We start from the raw sequence: 26384 nt of genomic DNA, 5'->3' as shown, positions 1-26384 counted from the left end.
TTTTCACGTCTTCATCATTGTCTAAACGCTTGCCGGCCAGGAAGGTCTTCAAATGGCGGAAGATTGATTGATTGGTTTGCTTTATTTTACTTCGCTTCTTGTGCCACTTTTGGCTAATTTGCGAAGATGAGTGATGATATGATGAAATTGATGAAAGGACACTCACAAACATCTATGCCCAGGCCAGGATTCGAACCCGGGAGATGGCGGAAGAGGTGGTAGTCGCTAGGGGCAAGGTCTGTTTGTGAATACCGTTTGAAATTGCACGCGCAGGCTCCCGGCATTCTTTGAGCAGCATCATTGCAACTGTGTTTTGGGACAGTTAGTGGACTTTTTGTCGCAAGGAACAACAATTAACTCAGCTTCCGTGAGTAACTGGCGATCATCACAGGCGGCAGAGTTCTATGAGGAGGGTATCGAAAAAGTCGTCGTTCGTTACGACAAATGTTTAAACTGGCAAGGAAATTATGTAGAAAAATAGAGAAGTGTATGTAAATTCAGAAAATAAATGGTTTCTTGAAAAACATTTACTTGCTTCGTTTTTATTGCAAAACGGACCTTACTTAAAAAATAACCCTCGTACATATACATTGATTCTGATGCATCTCTGATGCATTATAAAAGGCAGACCTAGACCAATTGCATGCACGAACGGGATATGAAATCAGATTTTAGCTAACGAACAAAATGACTCGTCGTGTTGCATTGCGTCGCGTCGCGGCGTGTCGTGTCGCGTCCGGTATGCGGCTGGCCTAAGAGGTATACAAAATATACATAGAAAGAAAGATAATAAGCTAAACTCACATTGCAACGCGAGTCGTTTGCTTTGATATTGAGAACTTTGAACATAAGTAACATCTTTATTAAAACAAAATCACATCTTTTCCTTCGTTATCCTTTTGCGAATTTTTTAGGCTAGATTTCTTCTGTTTCCGGCACCAGAAATCCCAGTCTCTCAAATGTATCTCTTCTAATTCTCCACATTTCCAAACACTTCATCCAAGCTCCTTTAGCTTTCCCTTCGTTGTGGGTGGAACCAATGCTTCTCACTAAATTAAATATCGATTCCTCGTCTCGTGTTAGACAGTTGCCTCGGAATGTGCATCTGCTTACCTTAACCCCGGCGTTACCTGCGAGGGTAAATTGCCCCGAGGAGTGAAGAAATTGGGTCGTCAAATACAAAGTTCCAGAATGTTTCTTCAGGTGCTCTCTTCTGCTAACTAAATGATTTATCACCCTAATAAAAAGAAAGGATCGTAGAGCCAGATCACGCAGATTGGTCCATAACCGGATGTGCGTCATCCCTTCGACGTTCGAAGTGGAAAAAATCGATGAAGTGGAGAACAAAAATGAAAAATAAAAAGTTGGAAGTTCTCTTTACGCTGGAATAATCTAATTCTTTTGTTCTATTTTGTTATTTTACGTCAGCTTTCTACATCATAGGTTAATCGCGACGACGAGGACGAGGCAGAAAAGCCACGTAAAATGAAAAACAACACTCTTTGTACTGATAGGTTCAGTCTACAGGGGATATGACTACCACACGCAAGATCCGGGTTTGAATCCTGCGATGGGCGATCTCGGCTGGGAACGTTTCGAAAAGTTTTCATGCATAAAGCTGCTCTGGGGTCCTCTTAGACTCTATTCAATGGGTTACTGTCGGCAACACCTAAGTGGGTGGTTGAAGAAGGCCGGAGGGCGATTGTTCAGCCAAACAATTCATTATGAACCTTCCATATCAACAATGAAAATCTTGAGATTGTTCAACCAAACGGTTCATTATGAACCTTCCATATCAACAATGAAAATCTTGAGATTATTCAACCAAACGGTTCATTATGAACCTTTCATATCAACAATGAAAATGTTGATATTATTATACCAAACTGTTCATTATGAACCTGCTAGATCAACAATGAAAATCTTGAGATTGTGCAACCAAACTGTTCATTATGAACCTTCCATATCAACAATGAAAATCTTGAGATTGTTCAACCAAACGGTTCATTATGAACCTTCCATATCAACAATGAAAATCTTGAGATTATTCAACCAAACGGTTCATTATGAACCTTTCATATCAACAATGAAAATGTTGAGATTATTATACCAAACTGTTCATTATGAACCTGCTAGATCAACAATGAAAATCTTGAGATTGTGCAACCAAACTGTTCATTATGAACCTTCCATATCAACAATGAAAATCTTGAGATTATTCAACCAAACGGTTCATTATGAACCTTTCATATCAACAATGAAAATGTTGATATTATTATACCAAACTGTTCATTATGAACCTGCTAGATCAACAATGAAAATCTTGAGATTATTCAACCAAACGGTTCATTATGAACCTTTCATATCAACAATGAAAATGTTGAGATTATTATACCAAACTGTTCATTATGAACCTGCTAGATCAACAATGAAAATCTTGAGATTGTGCAACCAAACTGTTCATTATGAACCTTCCATATCAACAATGAAAATGTTGAGATTATTATACCAAACTGTTCATTATGAACCTGCTAGATCAACAATGAAAATCTTGAGATTGTTCAACCAAACGGTTCATTATGAACCTTCCATATCAACAATGAAAATCTTGAGATTATTCAACCAAACGGTTCATTATGAACCTTTCATATCAACAATGAAAATGTTGAGATTATTATACCAAACTGTTCATTATGAACCTGCTAGATCAACAATGAAAATCTTGAGATTGTGCAACCAAACTGTTCATTATGAACCTTCCATATCAACAATGAAAATCTTGAGATTATTCAACCAAACGGTTCATTATGAACCTTTCATATCAACAATGAAAATGTTGATATTATTATACCAAACTGTTCATTATGAACCTGCTAGATCAACAATGAAAATCTTGAGATTATTCAACCAAACGGTTCATTATGAACCTTTCATATCAACAATGAAAATGTTGAGATTATTATACCAAACTGTTCATTATGAACCTGCTAGATCAACAATGAAAATCTTGAGATTGTGCAACCAAACTGTTCATTATGAACCTTCCATATCAACAATGAAAATGTTGAGATTATTATACCAAACTGTTCATTATGAACCTGCTAGATCAACAATGAAAATCTTGAGATTATTCAACCAAACGGTTCATTATGAACCTTTCATATCAACAATGAAAATGTTGAGATTATTATACCAAACTGTTCATTATGAACCTGCTAGATCAACAATGAAAATCTTGAGATTGTGCAACCAAACTGTTCATTATGAACCTTCCATATCAACAATGAAAATCTTGAGATTATTCAACCAAACGGTTCATTATGAACCTTTCATATCAACAATGAAAATGTTGATATTATTATACCAAACTGTTCATTATGAACCTGCTAGATCAACAATGAAAATCTTGAGATTATTCAACCAAACGGTTCATTATGAACCTTTCATATCAACAATGAAAATGTTGAGATTATTATACCAAACTGTTCATTATGAACCTGCTAGATCAACAATGAAAATCTTGAGATTGTGCAACCAAACTGTTCATTATGAACCTTCCATATCAACAATGAAAATCTTGAGATTATTCAACCAAACGGTTCATTATGAACCTTTCATATCAACAATGAAAATGTTGATATTATTATACCAAACTGTTCATTATGAACCTGCTAGATCAACAATGAAAATCTTGAGATTGTGCAACCAAACTGTTCATTATGAACCTTCCATATCAACAATGAAAATGTTGATATTATTATACCAAACTGTTCATTATGAACCTGCTAGATCAACAATGAAAATCTTGAGATTGTTCAACCAAACGGTTCATCATGGACCTTTCATATCAGCCACAATAATCTTGAGATTGTTCAACTAAACGGTTCATTTTGAACGTTCCATATCAACCATGAAAATCTGAGATTTTTCATCCAAACGGTTCTTTATGAACCTTCCCATATCAACCATGAAAATCTGAGATTGTTCACCTAAACTGTTCATCCTGAACTTGCCAAATGACCGTGAAAATCTGATATTTTTCATCCAATCGAATCATTTTGAACTTGCCCATTGACAATTGGAATTATTGAAGAGTTGCTTCCTGAATGGTTTTGGAAACTTGCTTTTCTTTCTGGGGTCATGATGTCATTGAACGGAGCAATTGCAACGGTAAACGATAGATGCAAAAACTGATCGTACAATTAGCCGTTTATACAAATCGTACACTTCTTGTGTGTTTATACGAAGATCAATGTCCTGATGAGTAAATATTGGATTGGTTTTGTGTACTTCGGCAAAAATGTTTGTTATATTACTTATACGAGCAGTTGGAAGTGTTAGCCATTGTTTACATAGTTGCAAACGGTAATCATGAGCGCGGCCTGTTAACAAAACTCAACATGTGTTTTTCCCCGTCTGTTTTTTGTTAGGTGCAGATATATTGGGTCAGTCAGTATCCGCGGAAACAATTCAACATATCTGCAGCTTTGCATAAATGTTTAGAAATACCGCTAGTGGGATCTTTGGCTCTTGATGCGCGCGCGCGTGTGTGTGCTTGTGTTTATATCTTGAGAGTTTTTCGTGTAGCCACACACAAGGTTACCTACCTCTCATGCCACTCAAAAGTATTTGTAGTTGCAAAAAACGTTTGAGTAATTTCAGTAAACCTTCCGAATCTAAAATGTACATTTTTTTTACTAAAAGGTTCTTTCTGAACTTGCCAAATCAACATTGAGAATGTGAGTCCCCCCCCCCTCCCGCCCACCAAGCGGTTCATTGTGAATCTGCCAAAGTCTAATCGCGACGATGAGGATGAGTGATATGATGAAATTGTCGAAGGGACACTCACAAAGAACACCCCGGGATTCGTAACCAGGTCCCCTGGTATCGTAGCGCTCTGTGCTAACCACTCCGCCACAGAGGTTGACTAGAGTGTGAGTGTTCCATCAAACTTGTTAATTCAGAACTTACTTATGCGAGCTTTTTAACCAAATGGTTCATTCTCAGGGTGCCAAATTAACAATATAATTTTTTCCACCAAAAGTTTCATATGGAAGAGTTTTCTACAAAATGGTTCATTCTCAAGGAGCCAAGGAGCAGGGTGTTCTTTGTAAATGCCTCTTCGTCAATTTAATCATCATTCATCCTCATCTTCGCAGAAAAGGGAAGAAAAATAAACGGAATCGATGAATCAGTCAACTTCGTCTTAACACCATTCTTCCCCATCGTCGCGATTATTAAAAACTGAAGAAATGCGACGTTAAATACACAATCAACGTTACCTGGTGGTTTCAGAATGAATCGTCTGGTGAAAAATTCACATACTAGGCTTATACGATTATCGATTCTCATCTTCGATCAAATTTCAGCGTGGTGACAAAGGCGAGTGCAAAATGCCATTGGCTGAAAGGGAATTGCATATTTTTCTTCACCAGCGTAATGGAGAGAAGTGCTCCAATGTCATTGGCGGATTGTTTGCCTTGCCCGTCCAGCTGTCTTCTTGACACATCATCCCGTTATAGGAATTCGATTCCACAAATTGAAATTTTCGAAAGTGCATTGCAAAGCGGGGCACGGCGCTGCCATTTCCAGTATTGATTGATGGAAACATTTTTTTTTCGCGGTGAAGTGCGTCGTCGCCACTTGCTGCTCCACTGTTTGTACCGAATTGTGCTCGAAATAGAAATAGAATTCCTGACTCTCCTCAGAGGGGATTGAACCGCGTCTCCTCTGGGGTGAGCAGTGAGATCTCGCTGGGCCAGCATCTCGAGATGTGTTAAACTGCAGATTGCTGGAAATCTTCGCCAGTCTGTTACAAAACAACCTGCTTTACAATATATTTATTCTTTTTTGTGGTCTTCTGCTGCCATAGCAATAGCTCTGCCGATATTCATTAGAATCGGTTGCTGTAGTATGTTCTACATTCATTCGTTCATCGTTTTCTGCCTTAATAGAGAGATTTTCGCTGAAACCTCCAGCTTTCCGATCTCCCGCTCTACGTTTCATGTCAGCTCAGGGTCCACTTACGTTAATACCTATCATCTGATTTCTTCTTCCCAATAACCATCCCTTCCGGTAAGTCTTTCAGCAGGTCTCACCCAACTTATACAGGGTGTCATTTTCATGGCGCCCACAGACCATGGAAACGTATAGAAAACGTAAAAACAAACAACTTTTCTCAGTAACATTTTTCTCGCTGGTGCATCGTTTCGGCGCTACAGACGTTCAAAAAATCCCGTTTTGCCGTCTGAATGCTGGCAACCACACACAACATTTGATCGTATCTGTGACGTCATTTCCAGTGGCGAAACAGCGCACGGCAGGGTTGCAAGGAACACACAAATTTTGTGAAAAATTACAAAATACCAACCACATTATTAGCTGTAAAACGAAGCGAGAAACGCGTCCAGTAGACCAAACATCATAACCTAACAGCCAGAAGATCAGCAGCCATCTCAGGGGAAGGGGGAAGTGAACCAACGTTATGAGAAATGGTAAAAAACGTATTCAGAATTAAGTGTCACTATCGGATTTTGTCTCAGCCTACATGTCAAATATTAACAACAATAATTTTTATTGGAGTTGCAGCTTACATGTGACTGTTTACGCCCAGCCACATGTCAAATATTTGCAAATTTCGTTGCAAGGTTGATATCTACAGGTTTGCGTCCAGATGGCTTGTGGTACTTTTGTGCTGATAACGGAAGTATCCGAGGTTCACGTTGTTACATTACGGCTAAAACACGTACAACCACAGTAACAATCTAATTATGAATCAGTAGCGAATATACTGCCCTGCTCACAGTTGCAAACTATTACATGTGCATCCGGTGCATAGATAAGCACAGTCGTCGGAGAGCTTGTATTACTACTACTCATATCCCTGTATTTTCAACCATTTTTGTCACTTGCCTCATAATGCCCTGAATATACATTATATTATGTGTTGCTTACCTTTGGAATTTTGAATTCTTTCATTTCTATTTTGTCAACTGTTCAGTGTGTGTCAGACAACTAGTATCAGAAGGATGAAGTGGAGAGACTAAATTTAGATGCCAACTTGGTAACTAGATTTGCAAATAGTTGACATGCATGCTGAGACAAAATTCGATATGACCACTTCCACTTGAATTCTATTTTCTTTCTACCATTTTTCGTATCGTTTGTTTACTTCCTGTTAGGTTACAGAACGTGTTTCCTCTTTTTGTTTTACTGTACATAATATGGCTGATTGTATCTATGTCATTTTTGACAGAATGTATGCGTTCCTGGCAAACCTGGAACGCATAGCTTCACGACGGGATATGACGTCTTGGTAGAATTAGGTTATTCTACGTCGCTTTTCTTCCACTTCTGGCTAATTGCGACGATAAGGGTGAGTGATGATGACATTGATGAAGGGACATTCACAAAGAACACCCATGCCGGGATTCTAACCCGAGAACCCTGGCTTCATAGCGCGCTCTGCTAACCACTCCGCCACGCAGGTCGGCTTAACGGCGGGTCTGTTCACGTGCGAGTGAAAGAATTTCAAAGTAAAAATTATTACGTGCGTCCTGCTGCTAATAGGCTGGCTGCATTGGATCCCTTGGGAGGAATTTCGGGCGAGGACACCTACGAACAACCGACACAAGCACAGTGGCACAGCTAGCTTCTCGAGAGTGGAGAGAGAGAGAGAGAGAGAGATCCGATGGAAAGTCAATATTAGCTTGGCTTTTAGGTGAAGCGGTCTTGGGTTTCCAAGGTTCGTCTTTCCCTTAAGAGACGACTTCAATTTTAATTCGTTTTCAATCATTGTCAGCAAGAAATGTATCTGCAAACCTGTCCTGTATAAAACGCTTCGACACCAACCTCAAATTTAATAAGCGCATTGAAACTTTTACTAAACGACGCTTTCAGAAACTTGGTTTTTATAATCCGTTCAAGTCACGACTTCAGGAGAACAGAACAAGTGGTACTATTCCCACGTACGGTCAAAACTACAATTTGCGTCAGTAATCTGGAAACCGGCTCAAGAAGACTTAATTCATAGACTTGAACGTCAAAGTGCCTTATACTCTATCCCGGGAATCTCGGACCAAGGCTGCGCATAACGGTAAAGAAGAGGAGAAAGCGATTGGGCGCATCGAGGCACTACCCGCTGCTGCAAAGGCTGGTAGTTGTAGTCGCTTTTCCTCCTCCACGGAATCCCGTTCCCTCTTACGCGTTCGTTTGTCGAGCTCTCTCAAGTCACTGCTTGGGTAGACACTTGCTTTCGTTGTCTCGCTCCAGAAATTCCTGGGACATAGTATAGATACCTCAAATTCAAACCTGTGGAGAATATCCAACATACGATCCATACGAAAATGTATTTTCAGCAAACTAGCGCTCCGACGACAAGTGACGGTATAATAGACGATCCCAACATTTTCTCAGCCGTACCGTTTTTAAAAAACATTCCAAACATTGCCACAGAGCGGAAACGTCACAAGGTCATGGAAGAGTCAGTCACAGAATACATATACATTGCAGAAACATTACATTGGACATTTACATGTAACATTAGAAGAAGATTATGTTAAAAGGAGTACAAGTCATTACTTAAGCACTTGCTTAACAATTGTTAGGCAAGTACTTAACACCATTATCGTAAAGGTAGTATTCTATGTACAGGGCGAGTCCAAAGTTCCTTAACACCCTATAAAATGTTAAGGAGTTTTGCTGGGTTCAATTGGTCATGAGTAGGGGTAGGATTTTCATGACTTAGCATATTTATTTTCGTAGGGGTGATGTGTTCCCTAAATATCTAGAAATTCATATTATGAAGAAACTAATTAAATTAGGGTGCTTCTTAAGGGCATCTTTTGGCATATTTGGCCATTTCTGAGTGATGGAGCATAGTTTGATGGATTTTCGGTCATATTCAGCATATTTTCGCTTTTTCAAGAAAATACAGTCATTTTCGAAGTTGATGTTGATGTTTGAAACAGTCCAGTTATAAGTGCATATTTTTCAAATTATAATGCATATTTTGTACAATTTTAAGTCATAAGAGCATATTTTATTTTGCATATTTTGGTGATTCCTAGCCCTAGTCATGAGAGTACCAGGTTAGACTGAGGAGGAACCATACTTGTGTGTGTAAAGTGCACATTGCATACCTTTGAGCTCAAGTTTAAGTAAAAAGATAGGGGCGTCATTCCATGCCAAATCAACACAGATATGTACAGTGTCTCTCAAAAGTATTAGGACAACGACATTTTAAACTAGGCAACCCAATTTACACAAGGCGTTGGTGGGTTGCGTGTAGAGTTAGCCTCAATTTCAGGGTTGCCACATGCACAATAAATATTTATAAAATACGCGAAAGAAATAAAAACAAGTATTAGTGTATAAAAAGTATTAAAAATATCAATATTATATCGCAAGTGACAACATTCTTTCTGAAAGAAAAATAATAGCTTTTCTAGCATTTCATCACTGATGAGTCTACAGAAAGGAGAAGAGGTAAGAGAAAACGAGAGGTGACAAAGGACAGGAGAAAGAGAAAGCGAGAGGAGAAGAGGAAAAATAGAGGAGAGAAGGAAGAGATGATAGACGAGGAGAGGAGATGTAGTGAGGAGAATGGAAAAATATTCTAGGAGAGATGAGGAAAATGGAGCAAAAAAGAGAAAAGAGTAGGAAAACGAGAGAAGAGTGGAGAGTAGAGTAAAGGAGAGAAAAAGAGAAGCACGAAAAGAAGAGGAGAAAAGTGAGTGGAATCGGAAATCTAAGACAGGAAAGGAGATACGAGGAGTGGAGATGAGTGGGATGGAGATAAGATGCGAGAAAAGTAGGGAAGGCGATATGAGATAAAAGCAGAGCAGAAGGGGGGGGGGAGAAGAAGGAGAAGGAGAAGAGAAGAACAGAAGGGACTGAAGAGAAGAGGTAGTTGCAGAAAATATCGTCTCAGCGTCAAGAATTGATGCATTGGTCAAATTATCGACATGAAACATTCAATAACATTTTGAAATGTATTGGAGAATGTATTAAATCGGTGCGAAATGCCTTTTGGCTTAGTTCAGAGCAAGGTAAAATCTTCCATGTAAGATCTTTGATTTTACCTGCGATTATACCACTAAAAACATGAATATAATTTTAATATTTATAAGAATTATCCAATTTTTGTCCACTTCTCGGTTCGTTGAAATGGATATTTTGTAATTTAATATTTCCCGTCACCCCATCGTGGCCGCGGTGGCTCAGTCGGTAACGCGTCTGACTACCATGCTCAAGGTCCCGGGTTCGATCCCCGGCCGGTTCAAATCCGGGAACTTTTCTAACGGTGAAAGCGGCCCCGGCGCCCACCCAGCGTCGAATAACATGGGTACCTGGGGGAAACCCTGGGGGGTAAAGGCGGTCAGGGGCGTGATGCTGATCACATCACCCCCACTCACGACCGGATCAAGAAAGTGTGGGGCGTTACCCCCACACCCCCTATACGCCTTCATGGCGTGGTGCTATGCACAGGGGAACACTTTACCTTTTTACTTTACCTTTACCCCATCGTTAATTCCAAACTGAATCATTCCGTTTCACACAGGGTGAACAATGAACACAATGGGATAGGTCTAAAACTTACGAAAATTTTCTGCCACCGGAAGGGTTTGAACCTACGACCATCAGATTGACAGTCCTGAACGTTAAACACTACCCTACAAGCTTTCGCTCCTGAAAGTAAGTAGAAGGAGCTGACCAATGTGAAATGTAGATGCAACTCTCCTCCTACATGTAATGTGCAAACAATACTTGTTTGTAACAAAGAAAACGAAGGTAATACGACTCGGAGAAAACATTTAATGGAGAATTGCACATGATGAGAACTTTTCATTCGATATTTGCGGAGGTATCCTTGCATCGAACTCGAGTGGGAAAAGGGGTAAAATTAGTATGTCCTGAATTGCCACAAATATAAATAGTTCTTTCATTAATATTTGTCAATGTCTTTGAAGCAGTACACAATTATCGTTAAAGTATTATAATTCACGATCTTATACATGAAAATATCCCTTTTAACGTGTGTCAATTCATTTATTTGTTTATTTTTTTTATAAATTCCATTTGCAGAACAATGTAGCTACTATACACTGCTATTACAATTAATGTTACCATGCTCTTGTTTGTAATAAAAGGAGAATTAATAAAATAACACCTCCTGGGACCACAATCAATGCTTTCAAGAACTCTAACCACTACATCACGCCTTAACTTTCGATAAAAACAACAATTTTTATGTATTCTGTCTCTTCAATATTGCAAATGAAGTTGGGTATACATGTGGTTGAACTTTTACTTTAATTTTGGATTGCTTTCTTGTAGTATAGCAGATATGTTTGAGAAATAATTTTCGAAGTGATGAAGAAAAACGAGAATATTGGTAGTTGTGAAAATGCGAGTTATTTCTTCTAACTTATTATTGTTATTAGACATTATTAATAAAAAATATCTAGAGGCTTGAACATTGCAGGACGATGTTCTTTTCCTGTGATACTGCAACAGACGAAATGCTTGTTTACTGACGCAAGTCTGGTGTTCAGAACAGTCTTATGAAATGTATTTGCTGTTGCGTAAGGTAACACGAAATAATTACACCGTTTGCGAACTACCAAATCTGCGCAACGTTAAAAGTAAACAAGCGGAAAATTTTATTCTTCACACTTGACAGTATTAGTCAAGAGAGACTCGTGGGACACTGTGTAAAGGTGCTGGTGTAAATCCTTCTTATTTTTCTTCCTCGAAGGACAACAATTTTTAAAGTAGAATAACAGTAGTTCCGCTCTTTCTTATTTCTTTTAAATTCTTCCACATTCCTTTCATTGGTTTAAATATAAATAAAAGTATTGCTTGCATTTCCGTCATTGACGTAGACCAGGCCAGTACGCAGGATTTCTTTGAAGGAGTGGCCAGACCCAAATGTGTGTGTGTGTGTGTGTGTGTGTGTGTATGAGAGAGAGAGAGACAGATATTACAAAATAGTTCAAATAGTTCGAGCGCGATTCAAAAGTCATGAAAATTCTATGTTTAGAAAATAATATATTTATAAATTAAATGTTGCGTACTAGGAATTATTATTACAATAAAGAACATGTCTAATTTTGAGTTAAAAAAACAACAATAACAAAGAGACATTCTCGCATCACGATTGCAGTTCGAAAAAGTCGGGACAGGGATTGAAAGTAGCGCACTGTCCTGACTAAATCGGTGAATCGGACGTCTGCTAGCCTTCCATTATAAAACTGAAACCATCCAATATGCAGTCTGAAGACTTTTGCGCAAGAAACAGATTCATTTATGTAAGAACAAAATTGAAATGTTTACACATTTCTAAAATCGACGATGTTATTTTCGTAGTTATTGATAGGTTCACATTTAAATATTTCAGGGTTCGAGGAGGGCATGGCCTCCATGCCCCCCTAGATACTGCCCTGACGTTATTGACGTAGACTGTGGGAGAGAAATTTTGGAGAATCTTTGTATTAAATTTATTATTTACATCCACCTTATGCTCAGATAGGTTTATTGACAATCGTGAACTTTTCGTTTAATAGATAATATTTGGTTTTAAACGACGGGAGAACATTGGTCTAATTTTCTTTCTTGCTCTCTTGTGAGAATATATACTTCTACAATAGCAATCGCGTTCGGAAACGGTGAAAAAAAAATGACTTGGTTTTCAAAGGCAGACAACCTTGGTAGCGTAGCTTGCTCGCGTTCAAAGTGACTCACTCATGCTTTTCAAGGCCGCTCCTTATCGCAAAACATTGTCCGTCGATGCACCCAGCAAGTTACGAGTGAGTAGAGTCGAATTTTAAAGATAATCTGAAGAATGATAGATTTCATCAGAGGCGGCTAGGTGGGCACTAGCTCAACATGCAATAGTTTAAGTGATAATTTCTGACGACCAAGAAACCTTATTGAATAAGTATTGGGATGGTAATACGCGTACCCGCTCCTTTTTAACAATGTAAGCTCGAAGACAATCTGTATTCCATTCCTTTGTATTGGCAACTTGTTCAACCTGAGGTTATTATAAGGAACTATTTCCTAGATGTTCATGTAACCGTTACAAAATTACAAATAAAATATATTCACAAGCTTAGATATACTAACAACGAAGAAATAAATTCAGAGTTAATTTTCAAATGCATGTGTATAGAGTAATTCTAGAAGTACAGAGCTAACTTATATCAGAGTATTGAACTTCTTTTTGCAGCATAACGTTTACAATAATGACGTGACAGAATAATTAAGAACTGTTGCTCCAAGGGAAGCAAAGGGCGTAGTGTATTGGTTAGAGTTCTTGAAAGCATTGATTGTGGTCCCAGGAGGTGTTCTTTTATTAATTCTCCTTTTATTACAAACAAGAGCATGGTAACATTAATTGTAATAGCAGTGTATAGTAGCTACATTGTTCTGCAAATGAAATTTATAAAAAAATAAACAAATAAATGAATTGACACACGTTGAAAGGGATATTTTCATGTATAAGATCGTGAATTATAATACTTTAACGATAATTGTGTACTGCTTCAAAGACATTGACAAATATTAATGAAAGAACTATTTATATTTGTGGCAATTCAGGACATACTAATTTTACCCCTTTTCCCACTCGAGTTCGATGCAAGGATACCTCCGCAAATATCGAATGAAAAGTTCTCATCATGTGCAATTCTCCATTAAATGTTTTCTCCGAGTCGTATTACCTTCGTTTTCTTTGTTACAAACAAGTATTGTTTGCACATTACATGTAGGAGGAGAGTTGCATCTACATTTCACATTGGTCAGCTCCTTCTACTTACTTTCAGGAGCGAAAGCTTGTAGGGTAGTGTTTAACGTTCAGGACTGTCAATCTGATGGTCGTAGGTTCAAACCCTTCCGGTGGCAGAAAATTTTCGTAAGTTTTAGACCTATCCCATTGTGTTCATTGTTCACCCTGTGTGAAACGGAATGATTCAGTTTGGAATTAACGATGGGGTGACGGGAAATATTAAATTACAAAATATCCATTTCAACGAACCGAGAAGTGGACAAAAATTGGATAATTCTTATAAATATTAAAATTATATTCATGTTTTTAGTGGTATAATCGCAGGTAAAATCAAAGATCTTACATGGAAGATTTTACCTTGCTCTGAACTAAGCCAAAAGGCATTTCGCACCGATTTAATACATTCTCCAATACATTTCAAAATGTTATTGAATGTTTCATGTCGATAATTTGACCAATGCATCAATTCTTGACGCTGAGACGATATTTTCTGCAACTACCTCTTCTCTTCAGTCCCTTCTGTTCTTCTCTTCTCCTTCTCCTTCTTCTCCCCCCCCTTCTGCTCTGCTTTTATCTCATATCGCCTTCCCTACTTTTCTCGCATCTTATCTCCATCCCACTCATCTCCACTCCTCGTATCTCCTTTCCTGTCTTAGATTTCCGATTCCACTCACTTTTCTCCTCTTCTTTTCGTGCTTCTCTTTTTCTCTCCTTTACTCTACTCTCCACTCTTCTCTCGTTTTCCTACTCTTTTCTCTTTTTTGCTCCATTTTCCTCATCTCTCCTAGAATATTTTTCCATTCTCCTCACTACATCTCCTCTCCTCGTCTATCATCTCTTCCTTCTCTCCTCTATTTTTCCTCTTCTCTTCTCGCTTTCTCTTTCTCCTGTCCTTTGTCACCTCTCGTTTTCTCTTACCTCTTCTCCTTTCTGTAGACTCATCAGTGATGAAATGCTAGAAAAGCTATTATTTTTCTTTCAGAAAGAATGTTGTCACTTGCGATATAATATTGATATTTTTAATACTTTTTATACACTAATATTTGTTTTTATTTCTTTCGCGTATTTTATAAATATCTATTGTGCATGTGGCAACCCTGAAATTGAGCCTAACTCTACACGCAACCCACCAACGCCTTGTGTAAATTGGGTTGCCTAGTTTAAAATGTCGTTGTCCTAAAACTTTTGAGAGACACTGTACAATTTCCAACCTGACCATCTCCGATTTTAACATTTAGTGATGTTAGCAAAACCTGCGTTGCTTCATTTCTCGTGAAATTCTAGCCTGATTTGATATATCACATCACCCCCTTCCCTTTGAAATTTTTGTGTTGAATTCAATATGGCGGTCAACAATATGCCGGACCTGCGCTTGACACACAGCTAGCGATCTCCCTGTGCCTAACCTATTTCTTTCCTTTACATTTTGTAGGGGGTGTTAAGGGACTTTTGACTCTTCATAGTTCATGTAATGAGGCTTTTATCAGTCACAGTTACACATATTATTTTGTATCTTCTGATCCCATTGCAGTCCCAGAATGATTTTGCGATATGTTTTAGAGTATGGCATGAGGGACAAAATATATTTTTTTCACAATTTTTGATGATGACATGTTTTGAGATATTCAAGGTCAAAGGTCAAGGTCACGTGACAAAATTATATTGTTATCCAAAGGTAGGCTTGTTATATATCACTGGAAAGCTTGTTCAATTCCCTGTACAATAAGCTTTATTTGAGCTTCCTAGGGGAAATAGGGGCGGAGTTACAGCACATTTACTATAGCTAAGCGGGCTCAAAAAGGGCAATTTCTGGGAACTTTGACCTTGAATAATTTAACAATTACAAGACGAACGAGACTCAAAATTTTCAAGTTCCATGCATAGTTTCAACTCACCAAATTTCATGAAAATCGGAGTTGATCAGATTGTGGGCTGTGTTGATTTCACATGGAATGACTCGGGGATTAGATCCTTTGAGGGTCACAGAACAGATTCGGCGGAAATGCCTACATTCTGGGCATGTTATCCTTATGGGAGAAATAAAAACTCGTGGGGCACGGTCGGTTACCAAACTTTGTGTGGGGTGTTTTCATGTATATTGACACCCAGCTTTACTCTTTCAAGAAAAAAAAAACTAAATTTTTTACAACTTTTTTACCAGGCTAAAAGACGCCCAGACAGGGAATCGAACCCGAGACCCCTTGCGTCGTAGCAAGCTGTGCTAACCACTCCGCCACGGAGTTCGTCTCGATCCTACTCAAGCCTATGTTTTGTCAGAATCCTTAAGTCTCGAGCGGAGCACTTAGTTGTTTTGTGCGAACATCCAGGAACTTAACGACGCCATCGCATGCGGTCCACGTGCATTACGTGACTGCAATGCCCGTCCGTTGAAATCTCCCCGCATTGAAATGCACGAGGTGCGAAGCAACAGGCAGACGGCTAATGGAAACGCAAGCCTCCGCCGGAAGGCCAATTGTTGCGGCGGCGAGGCTTACGCAATAATTGGGATTTTCATTGGAGGAACTTAAGACGAGCGACTTACACAACTCAGGTTCTCCGTAGCTGAGCAGTGTTGCCAACCGTTTTGCGGAGACGCTCAGGGTTGAGTTTGAGATCCGTACCAAATGTGATATGCATCTCTTTCGAGGTGCGAGACGCTGATATAACCGTATATAGCAGGCGTTTCCATACTCTTTCCTGTCGTCTCCCCACAATAATAATAGACAAATACATGTAACCATGAAAAAAATACAAACTATATTCATGTGTTTATTTACTGTTGGTACAGGGTCATTCCATAGTGACTAACGTAAAAACTAAGGTATCCGATCAGTATATTAGGGCATATGCACAGTATGAATGTGAAAAGTACAGACATGTTGATAGGTCATGACAAGTATTGGACATAGTGCTTGGTGTGAGATGTATCGTATAATGCTCACTCATTTTGTAAATTCTTAATTTATTCTATGTGACTAACTTGACATATTTTGCCACACATAAAAAAGGTAAAGTGTTCCCCTGTGCATAGCACCACGCCATGAAGGCGTATAGGGGGTGTGGGGGTAACGCCCCACACTTTCTTGATCCGGTCGTGAGTGGGGGTGATGTGATCAGCATCACGCCCCTGACCGCCTTTACCCCCCAGGGTTTCCCCCAGGTACCCATGTTATTCGACGCTGGGTGGGCGCCGGGGCCGCTTCCACCGTTAGAAAAGTTCCCGGAATTGAACCGGCCGGGGATCGAACCCGGGAGCTTTAGCATGGTAGTCAGACGCGTTACCGACTGAGCCACCGCGGCCACACATAATGAAACAAAAGACTTCAATGCGAGAAAAACAATGGTGCCTGTTCTACAAATCTAATGAATATTTTTCTGCATTGTACTGAAGAACTGAAGAGTGAAATGACAAAATTTCAGATTCTAGAAATTCAGCAAATTATTGTAATATATTTATGTACACATAAAAGTAATGAAAATATAAAGTGTGATTAATACAGGTGATGCACAATTTTTTAACTTTCGATATTCATGAGAAAGAATGATAAATACAGATAGTATGAAAACCTGTGTAATCGAGGTTAATAACAGGAATTATTGCAATGTTAAGCAAAGTCAGTGCGATGTATGAGCTTGCTGGCGTCACACAGTTTATCGAATCCGGGTACATATTAGGAAATTGCAAGGCGCATCTCATTCTGGATATTTACTCTTGATCTATATTTGGACTTGATCACCGCCATCACACAAATAAGAAGTCGCAAAAGGAAGCGGAATGCGCTAGGCCTCCTTACTTAACTCTGATTCTCATTCATGGAGGAGGTGCAAAATTCAAGCAGTGTTGCGGAAAGAAATATAGTCTTCACTATGTGGTCTGAGGAAAGATTAATGAACTGATTCTCTTCTGATGTGGTAAAATTTGATGAAGAGTCTGTATTGAATGGATCCTTGATCCAGTTGTGCTGTATGTCCTGTGGAAAGTATTTTTCGAAGTGCAGCCAAGTTGTGACAAGTGTTCTACAAACACAGATCAGATGTCTTCATTATGTTGTAGTCCTGTTTCTTCTAACAACATGCTGAATGTAGGAAAGCAATCACTAGGGAGACAAATTTATGGTAAATAAAAACTGAGGAGAGCGGTAAATAAAATGTTAGATCAGCGGTATATACCAGCGGTGCAAAATAAAATAAAATAAATAAATAAATAAAATGGCACACACTTTTTCATTGAGAGGAAGCAACCTACAAAAGAGCTATAAATTCATAAACTACTTCATTTTTATATACTGTACACATACACAAGTACTTAGCTGTCCAACCAAAAATAAAACCACCACAAAATCACTTCATTTCTAAATTGCATATCTCAGGTGATTTATTCATTGTATGTATTTAAAGGATATCCTTGCTGTCCAACAAATATAATAATCACTACTGCACATACACAAACACATGTTGAAAATCACATGATGATAAACAAAATTCATTCATGACTGAACACAAATGACACCGTTGTTTCCCTTGATGTGCGGGAACAGACTAATCTTATCGCTGCTACAGCTAGCAAGTTCAATGAAACTGGAATTTGAGTAGACATTCGGGGGAAGAAAGGAATGCAGCTTGACAGGGAGCGAAGTTTTCGAACTGAGATTATGTGCATGGGAAATCCCAATTTCCAGCGTCTTCCTGATGTGATCGAAGATAAAACGTTCTTCAGCTGCAAGTGGTAGGAAACTTTAGGCAAACGTTTCGTTACAAATCGACAGTTTGCGCGCACAACCTCGATTGCCTGTTTTTGCGTGTTTTCTACTTAATTTCATGCTATTTCACGGTTATTTCGCGAAAAAGCGTTCATTTCGTGGAAAAGCACACATTTCGCATTACTTCGCGAATAAAACTCATCCATATTTCATCATTGGGGGTGTAGTTACGTGCAGAATGTTCAAAATTGCATCTTTTTTCACATTTCGCAATTTCGCGCATCGCAAAAATTCAATGTCCCTAGCAATCACCAATGTTTCAGCTTTCTCTTTCAAAGCAGCAACTTCCTTTTGAAGACTAACACCTTGTCTGATAGGTGCGTAATGTGGGTATCATTACTTTGTGTAAAATATCAGGAAGGTGGTACCAACCTCTGTACAGAGGCACTACACTATCAATGACGTTTTAATTATTGGTATGGCTTTTTCCTACAAGGAACGAGTGCAGTTGCTGTCTCATTAAAAAATACGGGAGATGACATTGCTTTGAGTGATTGATTGATTTTGTATTATGGGCATAACAGCACATAGACAAATGTTGCCCGTGGCCTCCCTGATGGCGTAATGGTAACGTCGTTGACTTGTAATCAAGGATCCTGGGTTCGATACCCGATGGAGGCACGTAGTGGTTCGGATCCCACTTTAAACTATAAGTTCACTCTGCGCATAGTGGACTTATAGCAGAATCTCAAAACTCAAAGTATGAAAATATGCACAAAGTTCCTGAAAAGACAAGCCTGCAATTGGATTCAACATCTGATTTTTCAAGGCCTGCTTGTCCCGAAAGTAGAGCTGCGCAGTCTTCCCTATTGCGCAATCTCGTGATCATTGCTATCTCAAGGTTAACGTGTTGATAGGACGTAAAATAACACTTAAATACAGACAAGGACATATTCTGATTTAGAATACCTGATTATAAGTATTTGTTTTGTTTTGTACAGAACGTGTGTGAAATTCTTTCCCCGAAGGTCTGTTTTATATCCGAGACGTACGGTGGAACCTCGTGTAGGGATTCTGATTAAATCCTGCGAAGACAGATTAGGAGCTACAGTGGAATTAGAACACCTATTCTCCCCCGCGGGGGCTCCTTTCAAAGGAAGGCAAAGTGGTAATTTACGTGCCCCCCCTTGCGGGTCACTTCCGGAGCATTGACTTTTTTTTCTCCGTTTTTTCCCTACCCTTTCCGCGCCACCCTGGCATCGTCCCAGGCTGCGTCCAACTGGCAAGGGACACAGAGATGCTGCGGAACGTGTGCGTTCGGTGGGCGCTTGCTAGATGACAATTCCGTGGTCTCGCTGGGCGTTTTATCCTCTCTCTCTGTCTCTCTCATTATCTGTTTCTCTATCTGTCTCTCTCTCTATCTGTGTCTGTCTATCTCTATCTGTCCGTTTGTCTATACGTATATTGTGTGTGTGTATACGGTATATATATCGTATGTATATTTTTCTCTGTCGCTCTCTTTCTTTCTCTCTCCCTCCCTATCTATATGTCACCTTCTATTTGTCTGTCTGTCTCTCTCTCTCTCTCTATCTATCTATATATATATATGATGATGAGTTGTCTGCCGGAAGGCAGGTCTTTTGACCGGAAGGTCGCTGGGCAAGGTGAACCCATGGTGGTTTGCCATTGCCTTCCATGGGATGAGGATGAAATGGACATTACAAACAACCATGCACGAGCGGGATTCGAACCCGGGACCCCTAGCGTCGCAGCGCGATGTGCTAACCACTCGGCCATGGGGTCCGGCATATATATATAATATATATTATCCCTTTCTCTCTCTCTCTCTATCCGTGTGTCTCTATCTGTTTCTTTCTGTGTGTCGGGTTCAAATCCCGGCCTGGGCTTGTGTTTTTTTGAGTGTCCTTTCATCACATCATCTCTTATCCTCATCTTCGCGATTAGCCAAAAGTTGCAGAAAAGCGAAGTAAAATAAGCCAAATCAATTAAATCAATCTTTCTGTGTGTATCTATATCTCTCTATCGCTCTCTACCTCTCTCTCTTCCTATACGTCTGTCTATCCATCTCTATCTATGGCTTTCTTCCTCTCTCTCTCTCTATTTCTCCATTTCTGCGTGTCTCAGTACAAGGCGACAACGTTATCTATTCAACTATCGGCGGTGCCTCACAGTGGGAACAGTCCCTTCCTTCTTAATCGACAAACCATCTGGAGCCTGCGTCGAGAACGAGTGTAGCTGAGAGTTCCCGAATACACGAAGTACCCGTTTTCCCTTGCCTGTTCATATGCCCAACTTGGAGCAAGGAAAGTTTCGTAGTAAATGGGATATTGCGACAGCATTCGCAACCACAGCCCGTTAGATGCAGACAACCAGCTTTACACCAGTGTATGCGGGTTGCTTATGCAGAAGGATAATATGTATTGTCTGATCCTTTTCTACTCATACGGCGGGCGCTCTATATGCTGTCAAGGGAAGTGGGGAGCGGGAAATACGCAGCAGACCAACCAGACAACAGCGGTGGCGCCGAGAGTTAAGATGTCTAGGGGAAGAACTACTACGTGCACCTCGTTCTACAGGCTGCTGCGTTTCTTATCGCGCTGGATTGGTCGCTTCACGTCTCACCATTTTCCTTGCCAGCATATAGAGCACCCGCCGTTATACTGGAAAAGAGCTATAATATCTTGAAAACTCCCAACTGTGCCAACGACTAAGGAGAGTGGCATTTCGAATTTGTAGCGATACCAGAATTTCCAAAGGGACCCATGATTGATGAGCAACGCATAATATTTTGACGGACAAGATGTTTTATAGAACACTTTTTATTGGCTATATTACATACAGTACACATGCATTCGCCATGTCCGTAGATCTATTGTCTGATTATTGTAAATATTTTTAAAACACACTTCTGCATTGTTCTTGTATCATCAACTAGATCAAGTGTAAATTTTATTTACGATACTACTACGCATTAAAGTAACTGCATTATTCTATGCAGACAATAGTATTTTTATATTAACGCTTGTTTAATTATTTGAAATATTTTCAATTAGTATATGATGGTTTATGTGTTAAGAGGTACTTTGTAGTTATAAATTGCAGATTAGAGATTTTTTTTAGTGGCCAGAATTTTTTTTTCCACATGTTTTAAATTTTGTCAAACTTTACATAATGTGCTGTTCGCGGATGTTTTAACAATCTCACAAAATAAAAACGATGTGCTGTATCTATGCTTTTGAAGTGATTTTCTCCTCCTTCCTTCCCACTTCCTTTCTATTTTAAACTAGGATCATCTGTCCCTTTCTCTCTCTTTCTCTACCTCTTTGTATTTTAAGTAGCTTCATCACTTTTCATGTCTTTCTCTGCCACCCTCCATGCTGTTTCTAATGCCTGTCTCGTCCTTTGTAACTTTATTCATCTTCTCTTTTTCTGTCTCTTTTATCTTTCTCTTGTTCCTTCTCTCTCTCGCTCTCATTCTCTCTGTTTCTATTGTCTGTCTCATCCTTTGTGATTTTCCACTTCTCTTTTTTAACTGTCTTTCGTCACCCCTCTCTATTTCTCTAGTCTTTCCCTTTTTGTATCTCTTTGTCCTTGTCAATTTCTCTATTTCCTCCTCTCTATTTCCCTTACTTTGTTTCTCTTTCGCTTTTCCCTTTCACACTTTATCTCTCTTTTGTTTCGCTATTTTGACGGACATAGACCACTTTCTATTGTCTATATTACATGCAGTACACATGCATTCGCCGTGTCCGTAGATCTATTTTCTGATTTCTCTCTTTTTCCCTTGCCTTTATCTGTCCATCGCTCTTTTTCTCCATCTTTCCTTCTCTCCTTATATCTATGTTTCCCTCACTTCTTAGCTACATGTTTCCCTCGGTCTTTATCTCTTTCGCTCGCTCTTTATCTCATTTCGCTCGCTCTTTATCTCCTTTCGCTTGCTCATTATCTCCTTTCTCTCGCTCTTTATCTTCTTTCGCTCGTTCTTTATCTCTTTCGCTCGCTCTTCATCTTCTTTCGGTCGCTCTTTATCTTCTTTCGCTCGCTCTTTATCCTCTTTCGCTCGCTCTTTATCTCTTTCGCTCGCTCTTTATCTCTTTCGCTCGGTCTTTATCTCCTTTCGCTCGCTCATTATCTCCTTTCGCTCGCTCTTTATCTTCTTTTGCTCGTTCTTTATCTCTTTCGCTCGTTCTTTATCTTCTTTTGCTCGTTCTTTATCTCTTTCGCTCGCTCTTTATCTCCTTTCGCTCGCTCTTTATCTCCTTTCGCTCGCTCTTTATCTTCTTTCGCTCGTTCTTTATCTCTTTCGCTCGCTCTTCATCTTCTTTCGCTCGCTCTTTATCTCTTTCGCACGCTCTTTATCTCCTTTCGCTCGCTCATTATCTCCTTTCGCTCGCTCATTATCTCCTTTCGCTCGCTCTTTATCTCTTTCGCTCGCTCTTTATCTCCTTTCGCTCGCTCATTATCTCCTTTCGCTCGCTCTTTATCTCTTTCGCTCGCTCTTTATCTCCTTTCGCTCGCTCTTTATCTCCTTTCGCTCGCTCTTTATCTCCTTTCGCTCGCTCTTGTCTATCTTTCCTTCGCTCTTTATCTCCATCTTTTTCTTGGTCCCACACACGCAGAGTACAAAATCGATCATTTATACATATACCTACAGCACAGCAAGCATGCTGCTGCCGAATCTCTTGCAGAGCCATTAATTATGAATCCCTTTAATAGCAGCGGAATCCAGCACCCGGCCGCATTCCGTTTGTTTCCTTCGGAGAGAGCGGCCGGCAGCATTTGCCGTGGGAGAATTTAATTGCCGGCAGACGCGTGCAATAATCTCTCTCTTCTCTTTTCCAGATCAGGACGGCGCGGAGCCATCTGGGAACTCCGTAACGGCCCATAACCTGGTTCGCCTGGCGGGCGTCCTGGACAGGCACGACCTGCGGGAGAAGGCCGGGACGTTGCTCTCCGCCTTTACCACTAGGCTCACCCGCATCCCCATCGCCCTGCCCGAGATGATCTCCGCCGTGATGATGTACCACGACTCGCCCGTGCAGGTCAGTATCCCCCACCTTTTGCCTTCTCGCTTTCCTCTGTTCTTCAGCTCTCATCCAGGGATGCCACGATATAAGGGCATAATTTCCCTTCGCAAGGAACAAGATTATCCCTTTCCCCCCCAACTTCCCTTCCCTTCTAAAAATATCAATAATAATAATAGTAATTATAGTCGGTGCTTTTTTTCTGGCGGTACGCAACGGTACGCCGTGTCCGCACCTTTTTGTACATAAGAATATAACTAAATATTTTATTATAATGGAGAAATGTGTGTGTAAGTACATACATGCAAAATCACGTACGAAAATACACTATATACCGTGCGTCCATTTCGATCTTCAGCCGAGAGATCGGGAGAAGCGTGGCGGGTGGCGCTGACGGAGATGCCGACATTTGCGGCCTGTAATGCCCGCTTATTTTCATGGACATATGCAGAGATTTACATAAATATTGCAAAACGAGCACTAACCTGTGTTATAAGAGTACGGTTTTAATTTTAGTAGCTTGACACGCCCACCTCTTGTGAAACACGGTGTAGAGGTTTGTTTGGAGAACGTTCTAACGCTGCACCAATATCATCGAGTTTTGCTTCGGTTAGAATCCGTCGTTTTTGCTTAGGTGTTTTAAAATTTAACGATCCAGTTTCTCGTAATTTAAGGACAAGATGTCTAACCGTATCTCTATGTGGAGGTGAAACGCCTGGGAATTTCTGTACAAATTGCCTACACAAGTCTCAACATGAGTCTATTTTCACGTAAGTGTCATACATAAAAGTTCTTTGTTCTAACGTGAACCTTGCGGCTGGCATTCCAATCGTCTCACTGACACAACACACATACACACTGCAATAACACAAACAAGTAACTGCAAGTAACCAAGAATAACACTCTTGCGCACAGTACGAAATTAACACGCTCTTGGTTTACATTGCTCGCCACTATATTCACAACTCTGTCTTCATCTAGTTGCGAAGGAACAAAAAACTCGAGCTCGGAGATTTCGGATTGCAAGGAAGCTCACGAAAACCATTCACTTTTAACGGTTTTGTCTGCAACGTAATCTTGATACAGTGTTGCACATTCGAAACCTCCAAACGATTCCCATGGCCACAAAACTCTTTCAAGGATATAAACTTAAGCAGGACGTTAATGGTCAAAACTATGATTAAAATGCTTTATTATCTGTGGCTCTTAACATCGTTTCTATAGCGTATTTATTTGTGTATATAAGAGCAGAACTTGGATGAATTACAGAAGAACTTTTGCGTGTTATAACCCAGTTTAGTGCTCGTTTTGCAATATTTATATAAATGTCTGCATATGTCCATAAAAATAAGCGGGCATTACAGGCCGCAAATGTCGGCATCTCCGTCAGCGCCGCCCGCCACGCTTCTCTCGGCTGAAGATCGAAATGGACGCACGGTATAACACTACATTTGGAGTAATTCTTATAATGAGCACAGTAACATTAATAAACCAAGTTGAAGAGGGCCGGAACCTATTTTTTCCAGAAAAAGGCACTGATAATAATAATAATAATAATTATAATTAGTAGTAGTAGTTGGAGTAGTAGTGGTGGTAGTGTTCTCTTTTACCCATGTTCATTGGCGCGGGAACGTTTTGGGGATTACGAAGTTCAACCTCCGTATATATGTATGCATGTATATGTATTTGTCTTGTGTGTCGATCTCCGTGACGGAGTGTTTAACACAGTACAGGCCTATACACTGTATCTGAGGAAGTTCTTAGTGCCTTACCCTTTTAATGCATGTCCTGTGCAGATCCCTTTCCAACCATACATTTTGACCATTCTCTTTACACCCCTTTTTTAAACTTTAAAGTAAGGATTTTAGATAAGACAATTTTCCCTGTATATTCTGAAGGGTGCGAAAATGGCCAAGAGTGCCAGCGCCCACATCATCCACTCATTCTCTCACCCATCCCTTTTATCGTGTTACACTTTTTGGACCTACCTCGTATTGTCGAAGCGAAAACCATTGATACTTACCGGGCATGTTTGATCTTTGGACTGTGTCGTCAGAGGAAACACTTGTGGAATCACTTCCCACAATCCATTTTTCCGTACAATACCCTTACAAGATGGAAACTTCCATCCCCGTGCATAATCCACATTCTTCAATTGCAGATGCCTCGCCCACATATTCCGTGATCCCCATTATATCCAAAAATATCCCCTTTGAGGTAACGGCCTGCTAAAAGAGAATCGAGAGAAGCAAAATACGAAGTAGAAGCCCGGAAATTACATCCTCTGGAGCATTGTGCAGGAGGTCACCTTGTTGGAGAAGCTTTTGATGTCGTTATCGACCTTTGTTGCAAGAGGACCTCTCCCTGCCTTTCCCCTGCCGGCGAAGGTGAAAGGGATGAAAGGGGTTGGGGGGCATTGTATCAACGTAGGCTCCCTTGATAACTGCTTATTGACAGGTCTCCTCCGTTTCTTCCCGCCTTCCACCTTTCCCGGTGCATCTCGGGTAATGGACAAATGGCGGCGGGTGGAAAGAATTGCCGGGAAACACCGCACCTGCCTGCGGGTTAGGTGAATTGCGGGAAAAGTACAATCTTACAATATTTTGTTGGGCAATTCTCCATAAAGACCTTCCCGATGGCGTAATGGTAACGTCTTTGCCTTATAATCAAAGGGTCCCGGGTTCGATATGCAGTTGTATAGAATAGAATCGCCTTTATTGAGCGGGCGGGTCGCTTTTACAACAAACCCTTGTCAAATACATATTGCAATTGATTAGGGTTGTCAGACGTTCTCTTTTACCCGGTAATGCCTTCTTTTTCGGGTCCTAAAAATGGTCCGGGCGGGTTTTT

The 26384-nt window shown here is 40.0% G+C and overlaps 1 protein-coding gene across 2 annotated transcripts in view; it reads left to right on the top strand.

Moving 5' to 3' along the window:
* Window positions 1-26384, top strand: part of LOC145978227 (spermatogenesis-associated protein 20) — a 161122-nt gene that overhangs the window by 119383 nt on the left and 15355 nt on the right. For both annotated transcript variants that reach the window (XM_083110699.1, XM_083110700.1), the window contains exon 11: window positions 23353-23552. In XM_083110699.1, coding sequence (XP_082966825.1) covers window positions 23353-23552 — 200 coding nt within the window. The remainder of the gene's footprint in view (window positions 1-23352; window positions 23553-26384) is intronic.

The sequence above is a fragment of the Lepisma saccharinum genome, chromosome 24 (genome assembly GCF_977018435.1).
Source record: "Lepisma saccharinum chromosome 24, izLepSacc3.1, whole genome shotgun sequence".
In the NCBI taxonomy this organism is placed as follows: Eukaryota; Metazoa; Arthropoda; class Insecta; order Zygentoma; family Lepismatidae; genus Lepisma; species Lepisma saccharinum.
Note: the sequence above shows the minus strand (reverse complement) of the source record. Positions and strands in the feature narration are given on the sequence as shown.